Source organism: Falco punctatus (assembly GCF_963210335.1).
Source record: "Falco punctatus genome assembly, chromosome: 2".
Lineage (NCBI taxonomy): Eukaryota > Metazoa > Chordata > Aves > Falconiformes > Falconidae > Falco > Falco punctatus.
The window spans coordinates 76,087,742-76,114,240 of NC_137581.1; the positions used below are offsets into that span (position 1 = coordinate 76,087,742).

The window sequence follows — 26,499 nt, forward strand, 5'->3', positions numbered from 1 at the left end:
TGAGAGATGGAGTGCTACCTGACAGGTTGTCAGAAAAAAAATATACCTTTAATAGTTTGCTTTTTTCCACTTCTCTGGGAGTACTAGATGCAAGTTCATCTTTGTATATGTACATTATTGTGCAAAGGGTATTACTGAAAGCTTCTTTAATATAATGCAATATGTTTTGTAAGGCCAATATTAGAAGTTTATATATGTATCTACATATGCATAGATACAGAGGCTTTCAGACTGAACTTTCAATATTGACTCTCAGTTTTTTTCTCATTTTGAAAGCTTTCTTCCCCCAATATTAATGTTTCATTAACACTGCTGCTTCATTATTTATTTAAAGAGAAAAACAACCGATGTATCTCATAAGTAATATGACCTCAAACTATCTGTTTTGGTGTTCCTGAATTAAGGTTCAACTCATCAATATCAAAAAGGATCCAATCCAAGAAACAAAGGATTAAGGAAGAAAAGTAAGAGCTGTAGATGACCTTGAAATACTTAAATTTCATCAAGAAACTAGACATATAATACAATTACTAGGCTTCTATACCTGCAAAGTCTCATTTCAGTCCTATAGGATTGAAGGCCTTTTGCCAGGTTACTCCACAGCAGGAAAATGCCCCATTTTTGTTGTTGTTGTTGTTTTGTTTTTGTTAAAAAAGAAAGAAATCAGTTTTAAAAAAAAGTATGTAAACATATTACTGATGTTGTGAGTGATATACAGTCAATACCTTTTTTCTGATGGTTCCTCTTTCTCTGAGAGTCGTTTTCTCCCTGATGAAAGAACGCACCAGGCCAATGTGCATACTTGTCAAACATTTTATTTATCATTCACACTAATTATGATATTGACTTTACAGAGGAAACTGTGGTACAAAGAAAGAAAGAAAGAAAGAAAAGAATGAAAGAAAGAAAGTCTTCATTAGAACTAACGCAGCAGTCCAGCTGCTCTGTGTGCTAGTTGTAATGAATCCTCCCATGGTGCTGGACACAGCCATTCCTATGTACAGCAAGAGTCTACTCTGACGTGGTATCTAGAGACTTCCTGTAGTGGGGGAAAAAAATCTACTCTATTCTCTTTTCCTACTGGGTTCCAAAATACAGCAGCTCCCTTCCCCCCCACCCTCCCATCCCCAAAGAATCATCCCCTGCAATCAAAAACAAAAAAGCAAACTTCCAGAACCTGGTAGTTTCCCCTTCTGGAAATGTTCAGCATGACAGTGTCAAGGGAAAATGTGACTGTTGCAGGATGCTGCAGCATCTGTTTTGTAAACATAGCCAGTAAATGCTGAACAAACACACTTTGATGCTATTCTGATAGGAGTGCATCTCCGCTGTGTCCTCCCCTCAGACTTACCATACAGCCACCTCAGACTGAAAGTTTAGTTTTTGTTTTAAAGAAAGGTGTAACTGTCAAACCCAGAATACCACAAATAACCCACAGATTTTTGCACATTCATTTCTCCCCTACCACAAAAAAGTGAAGAATGTTGAATAGAGACCATGCTATAACTGTTTACAAAAGTGAATAAAATGTTGTTAATCTTGAAGCCTAAAATAACTAATTTGGAAAGAAATAAGTCTCACTACAGTATTTAAGCAAACACAAAGGTAAGTTCATTAAAAACACAGAAAAATGAAAAAAATGCAGAGTAATTACAAGCACTAAATATTTTGCTATGAAGCTTTTGAAATCTATTTACATACATAAATACAAGTAACTCTGTTGATGCAACCCTCTTAGGACAAGGAGAAATATGCCAAGTGATTGGTACTGACCAAGCAAGGTTAACAAAAATAAAATACAAAAATGTTATGATGCAGGAAAACAAGCAAGTGTTTTGCTCAAATATAAAAATGATCCACTTCTCCTGAATCTTCAAATACATCAATGGAATAGGTCACCCAGAAAGCAATGATGAATGTTTCAAGAGTGCAGGCAGTTCAGAACACTCTGGCAAAGACTGTGGGCCATTTGGAAGAAAGGGTTTTTCTCCTTTCCAGCAGATAAATTTGGCATAATTCTACAAATCAAATCCTTCATAGCAGGGATGCACTCTGCATTTGACTCCCCCTTGCACTAAAGCTCCTGTACATCAGTATAGGAGTGTAGCAGGAACTCTTGAGTGAGCATAAATGTTGTTTGAGAGCAAAGTAATGGGCCTTAGAGCAAATGAGTGCCGAGCCATGTATTTACTTTGAAGTTTTTTGGTACAGCTGCATCTGGACAATGAGTTGTATCATGTGAGAGGAACACACAAGTGGATAGTAAGGACTGCCATTAACTGTATTTCTGTAGGGGAAGGTATCTAAGGCACTCTGCTGACTGCAACTTGTGAACAGAAGCACAATAGTTTTTATTTTATTCCATTCAGCTACCAGGATGATAAATCTATATAAATATATATATATTATATATATATTCAAAATATAAATATATACTGTAATTTGGAGACATGTGAATGAGGGAAATGTTTTATCCAAATGTCCTCCTCCTGTCTCTTAAGTGCTCTCAAGATGCAAGAGGATTGACATGAGAGCATTTTTACAGCCTTGAAGATCTTTGCTGTCCTTACTGGGACAGGGAATGGCTACAAAAATATAGATTTGAGTGGCTGTGGTTTCTTACAAGCACTTGTGTGAATACACTGAAACCCACAGAGATTAAACAGACTAATTGTGAGGGACAATGAACTTAGCTTTTCCTCTGAAGAGGGTGCTGCTTTGCACTGTGCACGACATACACAAAAAGGTTCGACTCAAATGTTTAATTGCTGGCAGTTATCCCAAGTAAGACACTGGGAAATCCCAGGTTTTGTTACATGTCAGTAAAGTCACGGGGTAAGCATGTGGTGACCAGTTTCTCATCCTGTTCACACCAGAGAGAGTAAAATTAAACTTCACCTTTAGGAGAAGTGTAAAGAAAGTAGATGTGTAGACATAAGAAATGTTCACTGTGGGATCTAATCTCCAGGCTAAGAGATGCCAGCTCCCCATTCTTGTGAATACCTGACCTTTTAGTTTCAAAAGTGTGTAGTATACTATGGGCTAAAAGGTGCAAAGGGCTTTAGCAGAAAGCAGGCTGCAGCAACAGGCCCGTGCGTGTACTAACCACATCAACCTCACTTCTGCCACTGGGCCAAAGTCACCCGGCCACGGCAGCCCTGCCCTCTGCGGTGAGGCATCTGGCCCCTCTGCGGTCCTCTCCTCTCCCTCAGTTCTAGCTTCATGCTCACAGTACTATGCACTTGGGTGGTCCAGTCACAAGGCAGATGTGAGAGCTGTAGTAAATGATGATTTTAATTGCACAGTACCAGAGAATGTGTAAGGTGGATTCTGCAACAGAGCTACTGTTCAGTGATGAAGGACTTTTTTTTAGGCTACTGAAGAGGTGAGATTCCAACTACGTAAATGTCACAGCAGGTAGGGTCTCTGTATTTCCATATTCAGCAAGGTCTCCATACTTCCAAAATGTATTTTTAACTGTTCTGATAGAATTTTGATGTTTTATGCCTTTTTTGTTCAGAGCAAACTCTAGAGAATTATGAAGAATATTATATTAAATGAAAAGCACAAGGCTATGCATGTATTTTAACAGAAACATTTTGCAATTTTGCTGAGATCTCTTGAAACACTCCCTTTTTTCTGCACAAAAATGACCTTATTGTCAATGTAAATTCTTCAATTTGTAACTTTTCAATACCAAAGTGCTACTGCATCTGACTTAAACAAAGAAGCAAAATCATATAAAAAAAAAGAAAACTTGAAAAACAAATTGTTTTAAATAAGTCCAGCTGTTTTGCTGCCTGCAGCCAAGGATCTTTTTAATTTGAATCCTTTTAACTTTTTTTAAACATCAAACACTGATCTGAAGTCCTGCTTTCAAATACTCTCTGAGTTGACCTGCAATTGTTTCGCTCATTTAAGAGGTACATTAAATAATAATCAGCTAATTTGGAACGCACACATGTCAACATCAGCAGTTTGTAATTAATGAGTAGTACAACAACTGCATTCAGACCAAACCCTCAAATAAAATAGTGCCATAAACTTTACAGTGACATCTGATATGTTTGTGCTGTAACGATGGGCAACCATGACAACTCTGTATTAAACATGCTGTTAGTATAAGCCTTGTATATTTGCTACAGGACAGAATATTGTACGCACCAGTTTTAAATACCCTTCTGCTTCCCTCAGAAGATGGTGACAGGACTGTTAAGGCTCCTTCTTTGCTAGCCTGCTTTCCAGAGGAGCTTGAAAACCCTCTTCAGTTCTAGTTGTGATGCATGAACTGATCTATTTTCCAGCAGACTGGAACATGGCTTTTGTACTGTGCAGAAATCTCGGCTCTGCTGAGCTGGGAGCAAATCTCACACAGATTCCATCAGAGCCAGGACTTCACCCTTGCCATGCTAACTGCCTGTTGGCTTTCACTTTTGAAAGACTAGGAGGCCTCCACTGGCACTGTGAGGAAGCCTAGGCAAGCTCGGGAGCAGAATGGGGCCATATGGGGATGTATTTAGAGAAACTTGAGTCTGCCTTATGGAATATGTACATCCTGATTACTGATCCTGGGGTTCACCACTGGTGATGTAGGAGAAGTGAGGAAGGAGTAGGGAGAGGTGACTCCACTGTGTGGAAGAGTACAGAAGTTCACAGGGATTTAGGTGCCTAAATCATTTCAGTGGGAGCTGGGCACCTAAAGCCTTTGAGCATCTGAGCTCACTTAGCTGATTAAAATGAGAGTGAGACAATTGTAAACAATATTTCTAGGTAATTAGGAAGTCACTTTACCCATCGTTATTCCAGCGTTTTTCAATGTGATAAATTTGACTTTGGCTGCTACCAAAAAAGGCAATTGCTGATCTTTTTTAATATAGGCATATTTAAATAATAATAGTATCAACAAATAAGAAAAGTCTAAATATCAAGCATAAATATCAATGAACTCATCAAAGTAGTACAGTAGTTGAAAATGACCCAAGGCTGTAGCCGTTGTATTATAAAAAAAAGTCAAAGAGAAAAAAGTTAAATTAACTCATTGTAAAGGGGGCTGATTCTTTCAGTTGACAAAGCAAGAAAGAAGCAAGCATGATTAAAACAAAAAAAAAGCAAAATCTTTTTTTTTTTTGCAATTTATAAGGTGCCAAGAGAAATAAAACAAATTAGATGCAAAGCAGGATGAGCTGCATCCTAAAAAACAAAAAAAACCCAAACCCTAAACAACACAAAAACCCCCAGCAATAAAAAATTCCATATTCTTTGGAATATACAACATGGTTTAAAAAAAAAAAAAAAGAATGAAAGAATGAAGTCCAACATATAAAACCTCTCATTCACAGCATTGCTAAAACAGAAGCGTTCACAGTTTCCCTCTGGGAATCTTCCTATACTTCCTTACAGTTAATATGTCCATAAGATGCAGTAAACTCACTAAGATTTTTTTAGGTTTTAAGTCTTAAAAATAGAATTGAACCAAAACTCTCTTTAGGGCTGTGGAGACCTTCAAGCCCAGGCACGTTAGAAAACCACAGGCCTGGAAACAGACTAGGTACCTTTCTACCCACCCTCACTCCCTCCGGACCACCATCTCAGGTGTCCTCCTTTCTAGAAGCTCAGCCCCCTGTGAGGGATGCTTTGCTGGAGCAACATCGCTTTGCCAGGGGCTGGCTAATACACGCCACCACTCCTGGGAGCGCTGACTTCTGGAGGGTTTGCTTCTGAAAGTGATGTGTGAACATGGCAGGGCCCATAAGCAAGACAGGTGTTTATGGGATACCTATGGGCACCGGGAAATGGAAAGCACGTTAGTCCTGATCCATAACTACTTAAAATTCATTCAGTATGGTCGCCACACTGCTTCCTCTAGCCTCGCTGTTGTCGCCATGTTAGTGGGGGAGTTGCTGTGGCTCCCTTCTGCCTCGACCACATCGCTTTGGTTGGGGAGGTTGGGGTTGAGGAGCGTCGATCCTGTGGAGGCGTTGGTGCAGGGTGGGTGGATGCGTGGGGGGGACCGATCTCCCCCCGAGATCATGGAGAACTGATAGGAGCCAGCGGAGGTTCCGTAGTAGAGGTGGTAGGAGGGCGAGCTGGTCTGGAACGGGCTGCCCTGGGCCTGCGATGAGCCAGGGTAAGGAGGTGGGAGGTAAGTGTGGTATCTTGTGGCTGTGGACATGGCAGACATACCGATTCCTATCCCTGAACTGACAGGCGTTGGCGTGTAGGTGAAGGCTCCTGGGTAGTGCATCCGAGGGTCAGAGATGGAGGGGAGCGCGGAGAAGGAGCGGTCGATTCCCACCCGGGGGTCACTGAATGGCGTCAAGTCAGAAGCACCTGGGTGGTGGGGAAGGGAGACAGAGAACTGTTGAGCTGGCAGAACGGAGGCTCACCTGTTCAAGGCAATAACCAACATTGAAACTGTGATCTATGGTCAACTGACATGGCCAGAACAGCCCCATCCCTCACTTGCTCTCTAATGCAGTCATTGTAATGCTCATAGATCTGGTTGTTTTGGATTAATTTTAGAAACGCAGCAATTAAAGAGGAGTGCCAAGCTCTCGCCCTGTTTTGTATGTGTATGTGTCCACTCTTAGAGACCTTACAGCACTAATTTACACTTCAGAGTGTCCTCATCCTCAGCAGGTGGATGGGGAAGAGGGACACGATCTCAAGCTCCTTGCCCAGCATCACTTGACTCACCAGGGGCACTGATGGTACCTAAATATAAGCTGTCCAGCTGCTGCATAGTCTCTCCATGCCCCCAGTTTCATTTTCTGACTCAAATGGGAAGCTCCATGGTGCAGAGACTGTCCTTCCGGTACACGAACGTGCACACGGAAGATTTAAGTAAACAGGCTCAGCCCAGCTCTCGGCACTGAAAAGAGCAGTTCCCCATTGACTCCCAACACTACCAAACTCAAGATAAATCAGGTTCATTTAAGGTCTTCGTATCTGGGGCCTCATATAACGTCTACATAATTGTTACTAACTTCTGAAAATCTTGGCCCTAATGAGTATGTAAAAAAGGACAACAACAGTACTGCCTTTTTAAAGCAAAATGATGTATTTGGGGGTTGGCCTTTTTTCTGGGTTTTTTTTTGTGTGTGCTAGAAGCCTTTCTCATTCTGTTAAGTGAAATGTTTTATAAGACAGTCAAAATCTGCTTTGCTTTGTCTGACATCAGTGCAAGTATGTCTGGTCCCATCATCTCCTTCCCTGGTGTTAAATCCTTCCTGGATTAAACAAGCAGAGTAGATAATGGCCTCTTTAGGCAAGATCTTCATCATGACTCAGATTAATGGAAGGTGTCAGTCCCTAGAGTTGGCAGCTATGCATGATTAAAATAACAACAATAATAATTAAGAAAATATCTTTCCAGAAGACAACTTCTTTGTCAGACAAGGCGTGGAGTCTGCAGAAGAGGAGCCATGCGCTGAAGGAAATACTCATGAGAAGCAGCAGAAAGAAAACAAAGCTCTTGGCTCTGACCGGATTTAAAGCTAGAGCAGACACACTCCAGCACCAAGTTCTGAAAGCTCATCAATGACACAACCAGCACACTTTGATGAATTTCTGTAAATTTCTTAGAAAAGCTCTTATGCATGCTGTATGCTTCTTTTTTGTTTTCCTTCCATTCTTTTCTGGAAGATTAATGGAACTCCTGAACATATTTCCTTGCCCTAGACCCCAGCACCTTTAGATTTAACATGGCAAAGATACACTATAGTATGGGATGGCAGGAGCTTCAGAGGAGCTAAGGTTGAAGATGGCATCTGACAAACTGCTGGATCTTAAATGGTACTTTCACACCTCATTCCTGAGAAAGAAATCAAACTTCTTGAAACTGCCTGGACACATCACTTATGAGATGAAGGTTTCTTCTGCCTAGTTTGGCAAAAAGCAGAATAATGAGACTTAATGACAATGTGTTTCAAGTATGTCCCATACCTTTGCTTTTTCTTTTGAGGCACTGTGTCTTTAGGTGGTAGGGCCTAAATAAACCCTCAGATTTGCTTTCTGTTCTGACAAGGAGGAATTCCTCAGATAGACAGCAAATATGTGTGACAGTAGTGGGAATGGGGAGAAAATATTGTGGAAGATTTTTATAGGAATACTGGAAGACATTTAATATAGGAGCAATATTTTGGAAGCATTATAAAACACATTTAAGATGGGTAGAGGTCAGCCCCCATGTACAGAATTAAGACAGGAAAGAATGAATGCTGACATGTGAATGAAGCTCTTCTAGGTTCCTTCGGAAATCACGGAGAAACTACGGCTGCCCCAAGTTAAATCACTTTGACCATGGGCACAACAAGCACTAACAAGCCCTAAGACCGGTCCTCTACCTCCACACTCACCATGCGCCACAAAAGAAACACAGGATGCAGTTACTCCATACATACATGGCTATCTCCTGTTAGACTGAGCTCCTGGGGGCAGCCACCATGGAAGACTTTGGTGCTCATACCGCGCACAGCATAATAAGGGCCCTGGTACACAATGACGACATTTGGGTGCTACAGCAATGCAAAAAAATAGCTCATTTCAATACCAAGTGCCTTCACTCTGAGTGTAACCTCAGTTGCCACACTGGTAAAGGTAAAATGTGATTAACATCTCCATTCAGTCTGATTCACATATCCACACCCACAAGTACACATGCATCAGGCACCCCTGTATAGGTTTGAAAATCAAAATAGCTGGTAAATATTGATTTCAAACAATTATGTCAAGAAAAATTACTTTTCTAAGTAAAAATCTTGATGAAATAATTTGCTTTACTTGAAATTATCTGGTTGCTATGAAGATCTTTTTTCATCCTTCTGTTTTCTCTGTTTCTGCATTTTGTCAGTAGAAAGGAGTGCAAAGGGAGGGAAACACAGGGGAGAAAGTAAAAAGGAATTTTTAATTTAAAAAGAAAAGTATAAATAAAGAATGAGAATTTTTATAGACTTTTTTAAAAGAAGGAATTTCCTTTTTTTCTCTTCTGAAAGGTTTCCTGTATTTTCAGCTATCTCTAAGATGTAATTAGCACCCAGACCTAACAAATAATTTACTTTTGTGGGCATTGTCCCTGTGAGTCTTTCAAAGCAGTCTCTATATGACAACAATAGAACAGGCTGGAGCACGTTCAAGTGATTCTCTCTGATCTTAGAAGAAGCCCTGAGTACTCAAATGAGAGCAATATGTGCGGCCAAAGAAGATATTTTTGAAAAAGCTGTATGCAAATTTGAATTATATGGCTCTCATTCATTTTAAGAAAATTCCTGTTATTGAACACACACATATTGGTTCAATATGTGTGGGTTAGAGTCAGCAGATGGTCAGTCGAGTATGGTGGAAACCAGGGGGGTAGCTTTCACTTCCATGCTATATTTTTATGCTGGCTTGTAAAGCTCTGCAGTACAATTTGACAAAGATGTAACAAGACAATCCAGCGCAACACTTAAAATGTCAGACTCCACCATCCTGCAGTCAGTGTGTCCACCCATAACCTGCTGTGCTCTGGTCTGAATTTAGAGCAAGGGAAGGAAACAGAACTGAAATATCTGTGGCATTCATTTCTTGGCAGATACGACAGCTCTTCAGCACTCCAAACTATTTTTATAGTTCCATACATCTTCAAAGTGCTGCTCTCTCCTTTTTTCTTCTTTTTTGACAATATGTTGGGCTCCAAACTGTATTTCTTTACTCTTTGCACAAATCCCAGCAAAGTATTGGAGAAAAGGCTTGCTGCACAGGGCCCACAGTAGGCTACGCTGCAACTGGAGAAAAGCTGCGGCAGCACCTTGGGACATTGCAATCGGTTTGCATTGGAGCCAGCCTTGACGCTTTGATGAGGCTCAGTGCGGGGGGACTAACTTTTAGGTACTTACTTGACAGCCGGCTTGAAAGCTCTGCGGTGAGGGATGTCATGCCGCTAGCCCTGCCGGGTGATATTGGCGTGGCAGGGTGCACGGAGGGGGTGGCAATGGAGCCCAGGTACTGGTAGGACTGGTCGTAGGACCATGGTGGAGATGGCTGTACTTGCCTTGTGTCTGCAATGAAAAAAAGACCTATAGGCTGTTTTGAATGACAAAACTTTGCAATCAAATATCTGAACGAAACTACATGGTGGAAATAGAAACTTAAATGCCAAGATAATTACATTTCAGTTCCATAATCCCCTTTGTCATGTGACCTTCAGATGAATTGCTTTCTAAAATATTATTTGTGCATCTGTGAGTTTTGTTCGGTTGATTTTTTTCTTGTGAAGCTTTTTGATATTTCACATTGATGATGGGCAGGTAAAAGCAGTCAGGGAAAAGCAGATTAAGCTTTCCAAAGTGAAAGATTATTCAATACAGAGATGCATTAGTATTTTGGGCTGTGTGTTCACAGCCCTTTTAGCCAAAAAGGCATGTTGTGCAAGGTACCAAGAAGATAAAAATATGGAACCATGAGTGTTTCTCTGCAAGCGTGTAAGTAGAGAGAAAAAAACAAGATGAAAATGTGTGTGTGTGTGTGTGAGAGAGAGAGAGATATGGAGAATGAAACTAGGGTTCTCCAGAAGGCAGCCTCCTAAGTGGATGAATAGGACTGGGGAATTTGACTTCCTCAGTCTTTTGAAAATCCCAGACTTAATGAAATGAACAGGTATTTTGTACATCTATTTTTTATACACTAAAATACAGAAATACAATTCAGAGTGGTGGGTACATCTACTAGCAGTGGCTGAACTTCAGAAACAAAAAGCCTTACACCGACTCTATGGCACTGCTAAGATGAAAATGCAGGCACCCTACCAGTAGAAGATTTCTGTAGAAACTGCTCTTCTTGGAAGCAAAATCTCAAAATGCACAGATGCATAAAACATTTACGGAAGAAACACCTATTATTTTCTAGCCACATGACTACTTTTGCTGACGTTTGAAATCACAGATGCACAGCAGGGAGTTTGTCCAAACCAGTTGCACCAATACAGAAACAACTCTTTTCTGCTCATTTCATCTTTGCATATTAAGCTGGCATTTTTCAGTGTATTGAAATGTCTTAATTTTTTTATAAGTCAAAGTGGGAAAGATTCCTCCCCCCTTACCTACCCAGAATTTTAAAAATTATTTTTAGTAAAATCTTTTCTACTTTCTTCAGCTCCAAGAGCTTTTTCCTGCAGCTTCATCTAGCTAACTGCCTTTTTGAAAAAACAAATGTGGGATGAACTTGCATGCATTCAGATAAAACTGATACCAGCATGGAAGGGAAATTTCCCAAGTCTGAGATGAAGGACTTTGATCTTCCATCAGAAAGCTCATCTGGAAATTATTATTTTGTTGTGCTTTATGGAGATGAGTTTTGCATTTTGTTTGTTTCATCTGTTTAGAAGTGAAGATTTATACAAAACTCCAAGCATTTAAAAAATAACTAATGAAGCCACTTGCAGAATGAACTAAAGTCTTGTAACAATTTTTCTGCTGAGTAACATATTCAAATCCAGATATTATTAATATTTAATGTTTTTTCAGGCAGGCTTCCTTAAAAATAAGTTCAGTTGACTCATGCTGTTTTAAAAGCAACATCCAATTGCATTAAATGGACTTCAGTAGAAACAAACAAAGACATAGGCACAAAGCCTGTCTTATTCTGAATTACAACATCATCTCATTGTTAATGTATGGTCAGTGTGTATGAAAGATGACAGGGAGACAGATGAGGGAATTCAGTCTCCAGGGTTAGCATTAGGATAAATACCAAAAAGCATCAACAGAGTAAGCATTGTAATGATACGACACTGTGAGTTTCAATTCTGAAACGGGGTTAATTAAATCATTCTCCCTTATTTCAGCACACAATCCCATTGATTTCAGTTCAGCAATGCAGACGAGTACTAGAATTGTGATACGTGCGCTGGAGGCATCCCAGCCCAGGAATGGAAATTCCCCCGGCTAGTCCTCCTGCCCGGGGAGCCCTCAGTGTGCTCTGCCAAAGCTGATGCCACAGATGACAGAGCCTCCCCTCTGTCACCTCTCTTCCCAAGGGCTCTGTTCAACACTGCCACTGCAGAAGCCATTGAACCCCTTTGGCTGGAAGTGTTTTATCACCTGCTTTCAGGTGCTCTGTCCTTAGGTCTCAGCAGTACAGAGAAGAGGTGAAAAGTCCGTCTTCAGAGCAATCTGGGTATGTGTGAAGGGGGTGCTGCCGCCCATCCTTGTTTTTCAGGCTGAAACTGTCTGTTTCCTCCTGTTACAAACTATCATTGCATAGTGGGGCAGCTCTGTCCGCCACTTTCCTCCTGTTTCTTACATTGCTGGCTCTTCAGGACAAGAGACCCGGTTCTATTCTGTACCTTGCCCAGCACACATAGGATCCTGGTCCATAAGTCAGCTCCAAGTGCAATAAACACATGAACAACAGTAAGAAGATGCAGAGAAGGTGCAGCAGCCTCTGCAGTGGCAGAAAAGGAAGCAAGACCTTGTCATGGGTTTGCCAAACACTGACAAGACTACATTGAAATGTCTTTTCTTTCTTTTAGTGCTACTAGAATTAGCTTTGTGCTGTGTCCCGACTAGAAACTGGATAATGGACCAAGTACATGTCTAGAAACATCCCGAAAGAGACTACCGAGGTACCTGACCTGCCTCATCCATTTGCTGTTATTACTAACCTCTGGGGTACTTGAAACAGTGACAGACAGCCCGAGAGACCCCCATTATTAATCTCCTCATCCCATTAAGTCTTTCTTAAGTGAAATTTCAAGCTACCAATCAATTTTCTGTCTTGGTACCTGTATTCCCAACCCCTATATTTGCTCTTAAAGATTGGCTTTTTGACATCAGACTGCTTAACAAGTTGCAGTCTCTTCAGTGATGTTAATACAGTGCATTATACTATATACACATATTAAAGCAGGTTGTGCTGACTAACCCCAGGCATCACCTTTACAGTTTTTTAATAACAAGTGGACTGGGATAGCATGTTTATGGCACCATTTCAGTATCAAGAGGCAGAGTCAGCTCCCAGTAAAGGCAAGGTTTGCATTTCCAGCAGCTTCAGTAGGGTCTGGATCAGGGGCCCCAACAGCATTTTATTTTTGTGCTATTTGCTCTTCTTCAGCTTTCAGGTTACCCAAAATTAAGCTGGAATGGGAATTTGCCACAGGACTAGGCTACAGAAAAAGGCCACAAGCTCTTTCTGAGTCCATCCCTTTCCTCTTTCAAAATAAAGAGGTACACGCCTCAGAAGTTAGTGGCTTGGTATGGGGAACTGAATGTGTGGCTTTGTGTGGCTGAAGTTAATTTGGTGCAAATATGTTGCAAATAAAGGGGAGCTGCTTTCCAACTCAGAATGTCTGTGAAGAGCTTTGCAGGGAGAGCTGCTTCAACAAAGGGAAATAACAGGGTTTCGGATCCACACAGTTTTAAAGCCAAACAGGATTCCAAAATCATCTAAAAGCAGATCAAAATAGCATGAAACCAAAGAAGTTGCTCCAGTTGGCGATCTGTGCCCAATCCTCCCTGGTATTTCTCCCATTAGCAAGTACTTTCCATTTCTGCTTTTTATGGTGTGAGAAAATGTATTTAAAACATGAAAACAGTTATTAATTGCAATAAAGCACTCCAGGGCGAGAATTATGGTGCAATAATTCACACCTTGCTGTGTAGTCACGAGCTCTCGGCCTCTAGCCTCATGCCTAACGAGCTATTAAGCAGAAAGTATTGAACCATCTTTCATGCCTCGTCATGTTTTATTGCCGCAGAAAGGTTGCGTTCGGCTTGTTTTAAAAAGTTGTAATTAAGCTGTACAAATGTTGCATAATGTTTAATAGTTTAATGAAACGAGCCTCGGTTAGAGACTCGCTGGAAAGAGAAAAGGCCCGTCTCCCCGTTGCATGACGCTCCCTCTGGTCCCGGTATTTAGCATTTTGCCAGCCGTTTTCGCCGTGGAAAATGGAAAGCCTGGGAGGCGGCCGGCGGCTGCTGCGCCGAGCGGCGCGGCGGGCCCCGCGCATCAGTAGGTGGCGGTGCAGACCGGGCAACGGCGGCGGCCGGCGGCGCGTCCCGGGGCGGCCCAGCACGGCCGGCGGCTGCCGGGCCCCAGCGCCGGCGGGGAGCGCGGCGGCCCTCGGGACCCGCGGGGAACACCCGGCCCGGCGGAGCCCTCCCGGCGCCGTCACGGCCCTCCGTGCGACCTTGCCTAACACCGGAGAGTCGCTGCCACCCGGGACGCCGCCGGCGCGAACCGCAGCTCCGCTCTGCGCAGGCACTGCGCGGGAGTAGCATCTCCCTTAGGGGCAGCTCCGGGCTCCGCGGTTATCCGTCATAGTTTTGGCCGGGATACAGTTAATTTTCATCTCAGTAGCTGGTACAATGCTAGGTTTTGGGCTTAGTATGTCCGAAGAGATGTATACACCCAGACCCGAAGGTACCCTTGCTCAGCAGAACCGGCACGGTTAAGCAGGGCTAACAAACACCTGCTGGACAATGGAGTTGTCCTAGTGTGACACCGGGCATATTTTGGCTTCCAAAGTCATTACTGATAGTCAAACACAAACAGAGAAGAACTCCCTTCGTGCTCAGAGCGCAAGCTGATGATGGGTCAAGACCTCAGTCAAAACCACAGTGTTATCTCCTGGGCTGGCACAGAACATCCTTCTGTCTGAAAAACTGATTGTGAGCGTGCAGGACATAGAAATCACTGGGACATAATAAACATGAAGTCCTGGGGTGCTATTTCTATGTGACTCTCTTTCAGAGAGGGCACACACTGTAAAATGCAAAACACCACCCTCCTCTCCCTCCAGAAGAAAACACCGTGAAGCTGTCAGGCACTTGGAAGGTATAAATCAGCACGTTTCAGTGGGACTACAATGATTTATAGTACCGGGTCAGGACGTTGCTTGAGATGGTAGAAAAATGTCTGTCACCTCATTGTTTCTATATAACAAGTATAACAATCCATACCAAGCTGTCTAAAAGAAAGCCCCTGCAAGATTTTATATTCTGATCAGAAAAGAAATTTTTTTAGCCATAGTAAAAGCTTTAGGCTTTGAATTCAAATTGAATAACGGGTCCCACTGTACCTATGAGCTGAAAGGAAAAATGCTCATGTGGATGCGCATGGCTTGCGCCGGGCTGGCTCTCGCGCACCTCTGAATCTGTGTTATGCCCTTGGCGTGCAGAGAGAGACGGTTCTCTGTGTGTCACTGCAGGTCAGACATTGCTGCCTGCTCCCAGCCAAGAGGCGCTGCGTGGCCAAATCTCAGTATGATACAGCATGTTCCTGGAAGCTTCAGAAAGGAGCAGCAGGATGTGAGTCAGTACGCCGTGGCGCGAGGCGGGATGGCGGTGGAGCTGGCAGTGGCCTGGGAGGGAGCAGGTATGCCTTTGACTCAGCCGGCCTGCCGGCCTTTCCACCTTCCCCTTTCTGCCAAGCTGCACTTGCACATGGACTGCCTGCGCGTCCTCTCTCCTCCCTCTCCCCTCTGCCCCAGAAATGACACCTGCCTGCTTGAAAGTAGAATTATCTGCACAAACTACCTTCTACAGGTGATTTTTCCCAAGCCAGGGTCAGGGGAGACACAGGAGTATCCCCCGAGTACCTCAAGTAGCTAATTAGCCACCATCTATGTCAGTAACCGCCCCCCCCATCCTCGGCATAGCAAGATGAATTGCGAAATAGCCACTGCTATTGCCAGACTTTTTTTCTCAAGTTGCAAAAAAATTCTGTCAGTTATACGCAACAAACCCTGAAAGTCACATAGCATCGAGCTTTGCAATTCCTCCACCGTCCTGGCAAGCACTTTAAAGGCAGCAACTGGCAAAAGACATGGGGTGAATGAAAGTTGGGATTAGTTTATTGGTGTCAAACTCAGAGGCAGACAAGGAGAGAGTTGGATCCTTAACTGCTTTGAAAGGCTTTTCTGAGTCTGGGATTTGTCCATGCCCCCCCTCCCCCCCCCCGCCCCCTGCTCTCCCGATTTGCTAATCTTTCCAAAGGGAAACAGTTTTTACAGTGTGACTTTCCCTTCCTTTGAGTGTAAGGCAGGAATGGTCTTGATTAGACTTGTTCATTCAGAGAGGTGTCTTGCTTAATAGAGGAAATGGACTATAAGCACAGAAATACTCCATGTAGTTTTGCACTCAGGAGAGAGATGCCGCCTGCTTAAAAACTTCCATTTAGTCTTTCCTCCTCCCCTTCTTTGTCAACATCTCTTACGTGCCTGTGTATGCCTCTTCTTCCCACTTGCTTTCTCCCATTACCTTCTAGCCCCAGCAGCTTCAGGTGAAGGTGTGAGGAGGGCAAGGGACCATGATATGGTCCTGCATGAGTCTGACCTACTCTCTCTCTGAAGCAAGACATCTGAAATGACTCAATCTCCCTCCCTCTCTTGGGACCCAGCAAATCCTCAGCCTAATGCACCACCATGAAAAGGTGTGTCATCTCCCGGCAGCTGAAAGAATTAGTCAGTAGCTTAAATAAGGGGGACTTTCCAAAGGACAAGTTCATCACTGGCAGTGGCAGCAGCAGTACAAGGCTGGTATTCTCATACCTCTTAGCGCTGGAACATGAGGAGCTGGAAAATTACAGAGCAAACTGTAAAATTCCACCAGCAGCTACTTCACCCTGCAGGGTGGTTTTCCTCCGTGTGCCAGGCTGTGGAAACCACTGTCACACCACAAAGCCACCTCCCAGCACAACAGCTGGGAGACCTGCAGGTTTCACAGAGGTGGGTGCGAGCTCTGATTTGCCTCCAGGGAAAGTTTTTCACAGCCTTCTAATATCCACTGGAAATTTATAGGAGATGAGCATTCACTCCTCTCTGTTGCCTTGATAAGCCTCTTTTAGATTGCTAACAGGTGACGGGACTTATTCTGGTTGAGAACAACAGTGACAGATATGTTGCATGTCTGGAAACTTTTAAGGTAAGCGGGTGGATGGAAGAGCCACCCAAATCCCCAGCTATTCTCTGGAAGAGAGAATACTTTGGCTGTGACCTCCTGCCTCAATGTTTGGTTTCATTTTATTTCAATATTACTGTGGTTTTGTGGAGTATTGCAGAGGCTAGAGAAGTTCTAGAGGCATTTGAGCCTCTAGAAAAAACACCTCCTGTGGGATAAGAGAATGAGGGAGCTCCTCCACACTAAGACATCACACTCTTGAGAATAAAGAAGAAAAATATCAGCCTCAAGCAGAAACCTTTCAAAAAACAGTTGCTGAGGCTGTTTGTTCTAGCTGTGGTGCTTAAAGTTGATGCAGAACTTCCCAAAGCACGCTAGGTGCTGTATGTGCGTACAGGAGGGTACTAGGCCCTGAGAAGGACTGTGTGTATAGTAAAGAAGACCATGGAAAACCTCAGCCAGGGAGTGATGTGAGTAGGTGCTGGGGTGCAGAGCACCATTTCTGCTGTTCATTCAGTACTTTGCATTCAGTTTTTGTGCATCATCTACCCCTGACTCATCTCCTGTGTAAGCTCATTTCTTTCCAGCACTGCACTAGAAAGGGTCTTAAGGATGAAAATGATGCAGATCTGCCAGTGCCTATCAGTCCTCCAATGCTGACGGTAGTGAAAGACTGGAATTCTCATAGGAAGATTTTTTGCTAGCTTTTCTTTAGCAATAGACGTCAAGGAAGGGAGAAAACCAAATGAGTGCATCCTTACAGTTTGAATTTCCTTCACTCTCTTCTTGTCCATGTTAAGAAAGTCTGTGCTCCAATGATAGATGATACCTGGAGATGATACCAAAGGCAGCAGGAGAAAACACCTGTTCTAGCTGTGTATATTTTGGGGACAGAAGGTGGAGAAGCGTGTTTATTCCTTCAAGTTCAAAGCTGCCTGAATGAGCTGCCTGGACTGGCAGAACCATATATGCACAGTGTGCCATAAAGAAAGTAACATTTTAGTAATGGCAACTGGCTGTGGTGTGGGGGTCCCCTAAAATACCTCTCAGGTCTCATTGTTAACTTGGTGCCAGAATCAGGAAGTGCAGACAATTCCAAATATTGGAGTGTGAAAATTCTGATTTCACAATCAGCATATGTGTTGCCCTAGCAGGTTAGTACATAAGCTGCTCAAATGAAATATAAACCATGTCTCCTCCTGAGTAAGCACACTCCTTCTGGGCTGGCGTCACTGCTGCTTTGAACATGGGCATTTCATTATAGGCAAACTGCAAAGTCTCTGGATGCCAGTGACACGCAGAAGTTGGAAAGCTGAGTTTTGCAAATTAAGGATGCATTGTTCTTTGTCTCCAGAGGTATGAGTCACCCTGGAGAGCTGCAGCTATTTGTTCAAGAGGGAGACTCCATTCCACCACCCGTCCTCCTCTTCCCTCCCTCTCTGCATCAACAAGGAATGAAGTAAAAGAATGCAACCTTGACCTTCCACTCGTTTGGCTCCCCTGGAGGAGATGGGCCACCAGACTTGATGCCGCTGCAGTGTTCTCTCCTATCTCTAAGCGTACCGCTAAAGCACAAGCTGAAACAGTGTGGAAACCAGGGACAGATACCGCGCAGATGTCGGCGGTGAGCAGACCTCACCCTTTGTCCTGTTGTGCCCAGCCTGGGAGGTGGCGTGAAGCAGACAGCCCCATGGCTCGGGTGCAAGGATGCCGGTACAAGCACGTACACGTGTGTACGTGCCCACACACATGTACACACACAAACACTTGTCTACTTGCTGCATGGCACTGAGGTTCCCCTAGCTTCAGAGGTGCTAGGGAGAGAGCAAGTTGTGTGCTGCTGCTGGGAGGGTGTACGATCTGTGGTGACCTGCTCAGGGACCTATTGGGGGAGTTACTGCTGCTTTACCCATCTTTGTAAATCCAAACCTAGAAATCACATCTCTCCAAGTCTGGAGGGGAATTGCATGGGGACTGTGGCAATTTTCCCTGACCTGCTGCCACAGTTCGTATGACAAACCCTGCTGGACAACAGAGCACCTGTTCCTGTCCCGCTTGTCACCTCCCCAGCTTCTCCCTTCTGCTGTTCTAGGTCAAAGCTACTGCTCTTCTCTTTGACTTTCACTGAATCACTCTAGGTATGTAAATGCCTCCCAGATAATTAATTCCTTGATCCTCACGCTGCCCCCTGAGGAAGGGTATTGCATTTGGAGAACCGATGCATGCAGAAATCAAGGCTTCAGTTCACCAGAGCACTCGGGGCACAGAGCTCAGTGCTCGGCTGAGTCAGAGCACATGCGAATTACCTGATGTCACCCCAGCAGGGAAAGTTCACCTGTAAAAACAGCTTGGGGGTGATGTATCTACTTTGTGCTAGTTAGCTCACATCCTGGAAGCAGTCTACCTGAAGTGTAGGGCTCAGGTGGGGTACAGTGCTCACTGAGAAGCAGGTCAATTAGCCCATCTCACTAACCTGCTGCTGGTGAAAGCAGCTGCTTCCAACCTGCCTTGGGCAGGTATATCACACCCTGGAAACACAGATGCAGAATGTGGTTGTTAATTGTGTACAAAGTGTAATGCTGCCTCCCGGTGTCCTGGCTCTTGGGGGAAGGTTCATCCCACCTGAGAGATCTACAATGTAGGTGTCTACCTCTGAGCTACTTGTCTAGACTCTAGACTTCATTGCCAACAGCGCAACACAGACACTTGTGGGGTGCAAGTCATTTCATCCTACATGAGACATCTAAGCCAAGCCAGGCGGGTGAATCATGGCCAGTGAACAGCTGTTTCTCTCCCTGATTGCAAAGATACGGGACGACTGTGTCAGACAGAGGCACACAGAACACAGATGTCTAAAGTTAGGTGAAATGAATCCCAGCCTGATTACACCTCCAGAGTTTCTCTTTCATGGGGTGGAGCAAGACCAAAGGAAGTGGAAAGATATTTCCTGGGCCAGGACCTGGAAGTCACATTGGATCACTGTTCACAGACACAAGTTTACTTGTGCCTTCCTCTCTAGGGCAATACCCTCCATGCCTGTGGGCTGGACCTGACCCTGCTGGGCTGGTTCTGACCCTGCTGGGCTGATGCTGGGAGGGGATGGCTGATACCCTGGTGCCCAGCCCTAGAGCCATTGCCTGTGTGGGACTCTGCCTTAGGGTGTTCAAGGCAGCAGTCATGAGTTCATGTCACAGTAGAACATTTCCTAGCTTTGCGTCTACATTTCAAGACAATTAAATATGGGGCTGAAAGTTTCTTGGATGGGTTATTCCCACTGAAAACCATTTAAAAAAAGAACAGAATTGAATGAGGAAGTCTCTGCAGTCCACTGGGAGACACGGTGATAAAGGGATGACTATAGCATGGCCTCAGGTATCTTACAGGTTGCTCCTGATGATGTGAACTAATTACTCCATATTAAAGTCCTTTAGCCTACAGATAAACAAAAAGTCCTCATCAATCTCTTCTTTTACACTTGCTTTTACACAATGCTTCCTCCTGTTTTTCAACATGAAAATAGTGGAAGAAAAAACTTACTCTCTGGAGCTGATAGTCATTTTATCCACCACAAAACACTGACCTTGATGTGAACTAATTAGGATTGCAATAGATTATTAATACAAGTCAGTAAGGTGGAGTTTTGTCAGTATAAAAGAGGCCTTTGAAGATAACAGCCATTTACACTTTCATGATCTCATCCCAAGTGTTCAGAAGAAAGCCTATAAACTAATAAAGTAGAATTCACCCAGGGGCACTCTGCACACACAGTGGAATGTCACCCTCCAAAACCTTATTCAGGATGGCAAATGACATCTGCTTGGATTCTTTTGAATTCTAACACAAATCAGGATTAAAACAACTTTTGGTAATAAGCAGATCTCTGATGATCTAAAGACACACTGGTTCATTTTATTGACTTAGAGAAAGTAAGTGACATATCAAATACAACCTTCATACTTTAACAACTGAGGTCACCTTGAGAAAAATGATACTGAGCCCAGTGGTATGAAACCTCTCTCCGAAGTGCAGCTTTGATTTACAAGGTGAAGTAAGGTCTTCTTCATGTGAACATATATTTGTAAAGTCAGTTTGACTTAGAACGATGCACAGATTTTTTTAAAAAGGAGGTAACTAAGAAACTGTTGCTCATTATAGTACTAAACTAAAACAGACTTGTTGAAAACTCTATTAAATGATCTGCTTCTCTAAACTGTCAAGCTGGTTTTGAGGAGATCTGCAAAACCGAAATGGAAAATGAGTCAAGCCCAGAAGTATGTGCTGAAAGCCCTAGCTCACTGGGTTGTCAGAGGCATTCAGTCCAGAAATACATCTAAAATACTGTTTAAGAAATGCTTTGCTTCCTTTACGAAATCCCTTGGCACTTGCTGTGTAGCCGAGGAATGCAGCATCCTGCTGCGCTGCAGCCATCACCGATTCCACCCGACCTATGGCCCTGGCGGGTGGCAGCAGGACATCTCCCCTGACTCCCCTCTGAATCCGAGAGGCTGGAGGAATATAGCCAGGGGAAGCAGGATTAAAAGGAAGGTACTCATCTCCTTGCTCAACCTTTTGCCACAGTTGTGGGAGCAGGAGTGCTCAAGACAAGACATACACTAGGTCCAGCTCCGCTTGCGTGTTTGCTCTGCTGGCCATATTTAAATGTTATAATGATTGATTTCAGAGCAAGCCAGATCTAAATCTGAAGGGCAAAAGATGCAGGCAGCATGAGCTTTGAAGTTAAAAATGCTTCTCTCTTTAATGCTACTGAAGATGCCAAGCAGAAGCTCAGCAAATCAACACACAGAGAAACTGTTGCAGGGCTGAAGACCCTCTGTAGTACTTCCAAAGCAAGGTGCCAAAAATGACACCCCTGAATAAGAAGGTGCAAGGCTTTGCACATGGCAGGGTTCAGGCAGCAATGCCCTGGATGCACGCTTTCCATCAGGGGGGTTGGGGAGGGGTCTGCCCCAAACAGGGAGGATACGCCTGTGCCATCCATGGAGGAGATGGAGGCACCTGTGCCACCCATGGTGACAATGCCTGGAGGAGACCCGGGGGAAGACTGCTGGTGCCCCAACTCCCGTACGCCTCCCTGCCCCTTCTCCTGGAGCTCTTCCTGCAGAGGACCTGGGACAACCAGGCTGCTCCGAAACACGCACTGTGGCCTCAAAGTTTGTGTACCTACATCCCAATCAAAATCTCTGGTTTGTGTGCAGGTAGGTGCTACCAGAATGGGTGGAGTAAGGAATAACAGTGTTGAAGGAAAACTGTAATCCAGTATAGAAAAGAAGTGTCAACACATGTCAAATGTTGCAAAATGTCCCAGTGTGGAAGAAATAAAGTAATTCCCAGTATTAACTGACAAACAGCTTTTGTGTTGCCAGACTGAGGAAGATTTCTTTTTGGAATAGTAAATGTGTGATGTTTCATACAAACAACAGTTTTGTTTCACTTTCTGACTAAACATCTTAAAAGTTAACCTTTAATATCCTAAACACTTCTGAACGGCTTGAAAAGTCTAGCTTGCTATAACCTCTTTTGAAATTACACCCTGTGACTAGCCTGCCTGCTCAAAAATATAATGTAAAATTATTGTCCTCTGTTAGCAGTTACAAACATATAAAACACTGACACATAAAAAACTTTTTAGAAACGTAGCCAAACACAGCTAAACCCCACTGAATGTGCTGAACTGAGCAGTTTTAGACAAATGTGGCATGGAAAGTAAGATCACAAGTCATCATTATAAGCAAAAGGAACTTTTTCCCATTTGAGAAAGTGTAAACATAATTGTGATATGTAAGCAAATGTTAAATAAGTATTTAAGTAAGATTAAGACCAAACAAGGTACCTACATTAATGTAAAAATCCAATGTGATGGCAAGAAACAAGGTTATTATAAGTTATAGGTTGTTGGCTTGTTCAGGTAGAAAAAGAAAATTTAGAAATTGCCCTAACTGAAATATTTTTAAGTCTTCATTTTCACAATTTTAAAAATTGGCAACTATTTGAAACGATTCATTTAAATTCAACCAGAAATTATATATTTTCTGTTGTTGTTTTGTAGTTGCTGATATTTTGGGACTGCCAAAGAAACAAAACACTACTGCCACCCCTTCATTTATTTGTGCAGCTCTTTAATCTGTTTAAATTAATATGCTGTGTTACTCATTTTTTCCCCAACGCGATCCTAAAATGATCGCTTAGCTACACTCACATTAGTCTCTCCTGCCAGTGAATTAAATATGGAATGGTTTATTCCCCCGTCCTCCAGCAGCTCTTCCCCCATCCTCACATGCTCATTTAGCCAGCCTGAACTTACAGATAAGCTGATGATGAGACACTAGAAGGCAAAAACAGACAATTACCTAGGCAAATGTTTGAAGGATTTGGGCCCTGCGGCAAAAATGCTGTTTACTGAAGACTGAAAGCACCATTTCTCCTCAGTACAAACCAGTGTGTCTGAACTCAGCAGTTCTGGATAGTGGCCACCAGTGGACTCAGAGCAAGGTTTATAGGTGCAAGATAACATCACGCTCCCGTCTGCATTTCATCACCGCAGGGCCTTTTTCTGTGTTCTTAACAAAGGCATGCAAGTACCAACAGAATTATACTTTACCATTTGTCTTTATATTCACTCATTACATAGTTAATAATTTATTTCTGTGCTCAAGACCACCCTGACAAGGTGCAAGGGCAGAGCCTCAGCTGGCCTAACTAGTAGAGCAAGGCCAACTTACACTGGCTGAAGAGCTGTCTTTCGGTCTGATTCCGCGCCTTTCAAACCCCACTGGTTATGAACAGGGTTGCAGCGCTTCACGCTCTGCTTTTTTCCTTCCTACTTTCCTCCTTGAAAGATGTTTGGGGGCGAAGAACAGAGACTGCAGTAAGAGTCAAGATGAGGAGGAATGAGAACACAACGCTGGGTTGCATTTCATGCTGCTCCTCTCACACAGCCCTCCATCTAGCTACTCCCATCTGCACATCCCCAGCGATGACACCAGTGACGGCTCTGGCGAAAATGGAGGAGATCAGGATAGAAAGTATAGAAAGGGGACGTGGGAAAGCCACTGAGCTGCACAACCAGCCATTCACCTGGACAGGTGGATGCAGTCACTAACAGCACCGCAGCAGTTCAGGAGCCAACTCAGGAGGCTGTTATTCTTTGCTGTTACATGGCAAACAGATATGTGGGGACAGTCTGGAAGGCCACTTTGCATTTTCAGGCTGTTTCTGCAGTAGGGAGTGAACTCCTGCTCCAAGGAAATGCTCAGCCACATGCCCTCTGTCTGAGTTGGTGAAAAATTGCTGTTAACATAGTAAATGGAAGAAAACCTGCATGGGACAGGTCTGCAGCCCCTGCCTCCCTCTGCCACCCGCTCTCAGAAAGGAGCAGCAGAAAGGGCAGGCAAAGGGTCTAAAACATTACAGTTTCCAGAGGATGACATCTAAGACATCTGCGCAACAGAACTGGAGGAGGACAAATGGATGAAGGGAGACCACAAGGGCAAAGATGGGCAACCAGGACAAAGATCAGACTCCTGTCTTCAGCTCGGGAATGAATGGTGTCTGGAGCCAGGCTGATCCTCCACCCAGAATGAGCTGCTTCAGTGCCAGGAAGCAGAGGATCTCAGCCAGGCTGGTATCTGAGCCCAGCACCTTTCACAACCTCTGAGATCTCAAGAAATGGTCCCAAAATGCTAGGTAAATGGCACAGGTGCTAGGGACACTGATAAGAAGCTGTTAGTAGCACTAACCAAGCTGGAGGTAAACTTTCTAGTAAGAGTGTGACAAACTAGATGCCTATCTCCCATGCTTAATCCACCAGGCATGGTACTACAAAGCAAGATCCTGGAGACCAAGCCCTAGTCACATTTAAGTGCCAGGATTAAGCTATACTTTCCATAAGCACTCCATTGGCTTTGTTTTGTAAATATATTTTCCCATAAAGAAAAGAGGGACATGCTACATCTGAGCATGGGGAACGTGTCTTGTGAGGAGACAGCATTTCCTCAGTCCTCCCCTTTATTTTTTTTCCCTTCTTCTTCAAATGTGAAAAATAAATTGTATGACAGCCTTTTGGTGGAGATGTGTGCAACAAGGCCTTCATTGTCTCAGACAGGTGTGAGATTGGAATTGGTTCAGTGCCAGCAACCCCAGTATCAGAGCCAGCTCTGTGAGCTGAAAACATACACCAACCATCCAGTAATACCACTGCAGCCAGCCAGAGACTCAACAATTTAAGGCTTAACACACACACAACATAAATCAGATGAGGATGTACCAGCCAACCGTCAGCTTCTTGGGCAGATGCCTGCAGACCGTCTGTGCAGATCAGACCTTGCCTGTTTCAGTTATTGGAAACTTCAAGATGAGAGGCTGGGTGGAGCAGCTAGCTCAGACACATTTACATTTGCCCTATCTTGCCCCAACAGTCCTCTTTTGCTTGCTGTTTAGAGGCAGTCCTTCTTGTAAAGTTACTTTATTCCAAGTGCAGGAGGGAAGGAATTACATCTTGGGGAAATGTTTAATGTACAAATACAAAAATCACACGGACACGTACTCAATATGCACCACCCTCATGAAACAAAACCATTCCCTTCCAAGGGAGGCTCTGAACATGATCAAACAAGCACAAGAATTAGCACAGCTGTTTTTCTTTCTTTCTGTCTTTCTTATTTTTTTCTTATTTTTTTCTTTTTTTTTTCTTTTTTTTTCCCATGGATATATTTCCTTCACTTTTCCAGGAAAACCTGTTTTCACTCTGTCATCTCTCTGCTTTTGCTTCTCTCACCTGCTTTAGCCTGGTCCCTGCTCTATGTCTGGCCACCTTAGTCACTCCAGTAAGGGCAAGACAGGGCAGTGCTGGTGGCCTCCTGCTCCTCCCCCAGGCCCTGGCACATGCGTGGAGAGATCCCATGTGGCACCCCGCCACCTCAGGCTCGGTCACCCATGGGTGACCCACAGATGCGCTGGTGGCAGCCAGGCCCTACTCTGTGCCTGAGGCATCTGGTGAACCCTGCTCCGCCTGGTTTCTCCCTATATCCTGGCAGCTCAATTTTAGCTGCCCTTGATCCCACCTGCAAGCCCTTCTCCCTTCTCCACCTCCTCAGTCCTCGGGGAGCGCACAGGGCTCCAGCATTCCATAGCACAGATGGGCAGCGCTCGCCGTCCCTTGCCAAGCGAATGGGGACTGGCAGGAGGCTTCCCTGGGCCAGGGCTGACTCCTGCAGGTCCCCAGCTGGTCCCCTGCCACATCCACCTGTGGGGCTGATCTGCTGGCCAGGCAATGGGAGAGGTCTTGCAAGGGTAGAGGCTGGGGAGCACCATCAGCATGAGAACCTGGCACAAACACCTAGGTACATGCTTAAAAGCTAAAGGAAGCTGAAAAAGAGCTTTTCAAAAAAGTATCTGCAGAGGAGGGGTAAAAATGGCAATACGCTAGCGATCCATTTGTATCTAGGTGAGCGTTAGTTGGCAAATCTTGGTTTACACTCACTTGAAATGTCTCCCTCCCTTTGTGTGGTTCCTTTTCAAGTTAACACAAGTGCTCGCTTTTATAATGTATGGCAGAGCAGCACTGTTTTCTGGTGGATACCTTCTCCCATGAAATAATTAATACTAA

The 26,499-nt window shown here is 44.0% G+C and overlaps 1 protein-coding gene across 9 annotated transcripts in view; it reads right to left on the bottom strand.

Annotated features, from left to right (window-relative positions):
- Positions 1–793: 793 nt before the first annotated feature.
- Positions 794–26,499, bottom strand: part of RUNX1 (RUNX family transcription factor 1) — a 178,253-nt gene continuing 152,547 nt past the window's right edge. For 4 of the 9 annotated variants that reach the window (XM_080374719.1, XM_080374722.1, XM_080374724.1 and 1 more), the window contains 2 exons: positions 9,876–10,055; positions 794–6,330 (listed from right to left, as the gene is read on the bottom strand). In XM_080374719.1, coding sequence (XP_080230845.1) covers positions 5,837–6,330; positions 9,876–10,055 — 674 coding nt within the window. In that variant the 3' untranslated portion in view covers positions 794–5,836. The remainder of the gene's footprint in view (positions 6,331–9,875; positions 10,056–26,499) is intronic. The other 5 variants (XM_080374720.1, XM_080374723.1, XM_080374728.1 and 2 more) reach the window with 2 other exon arrangements.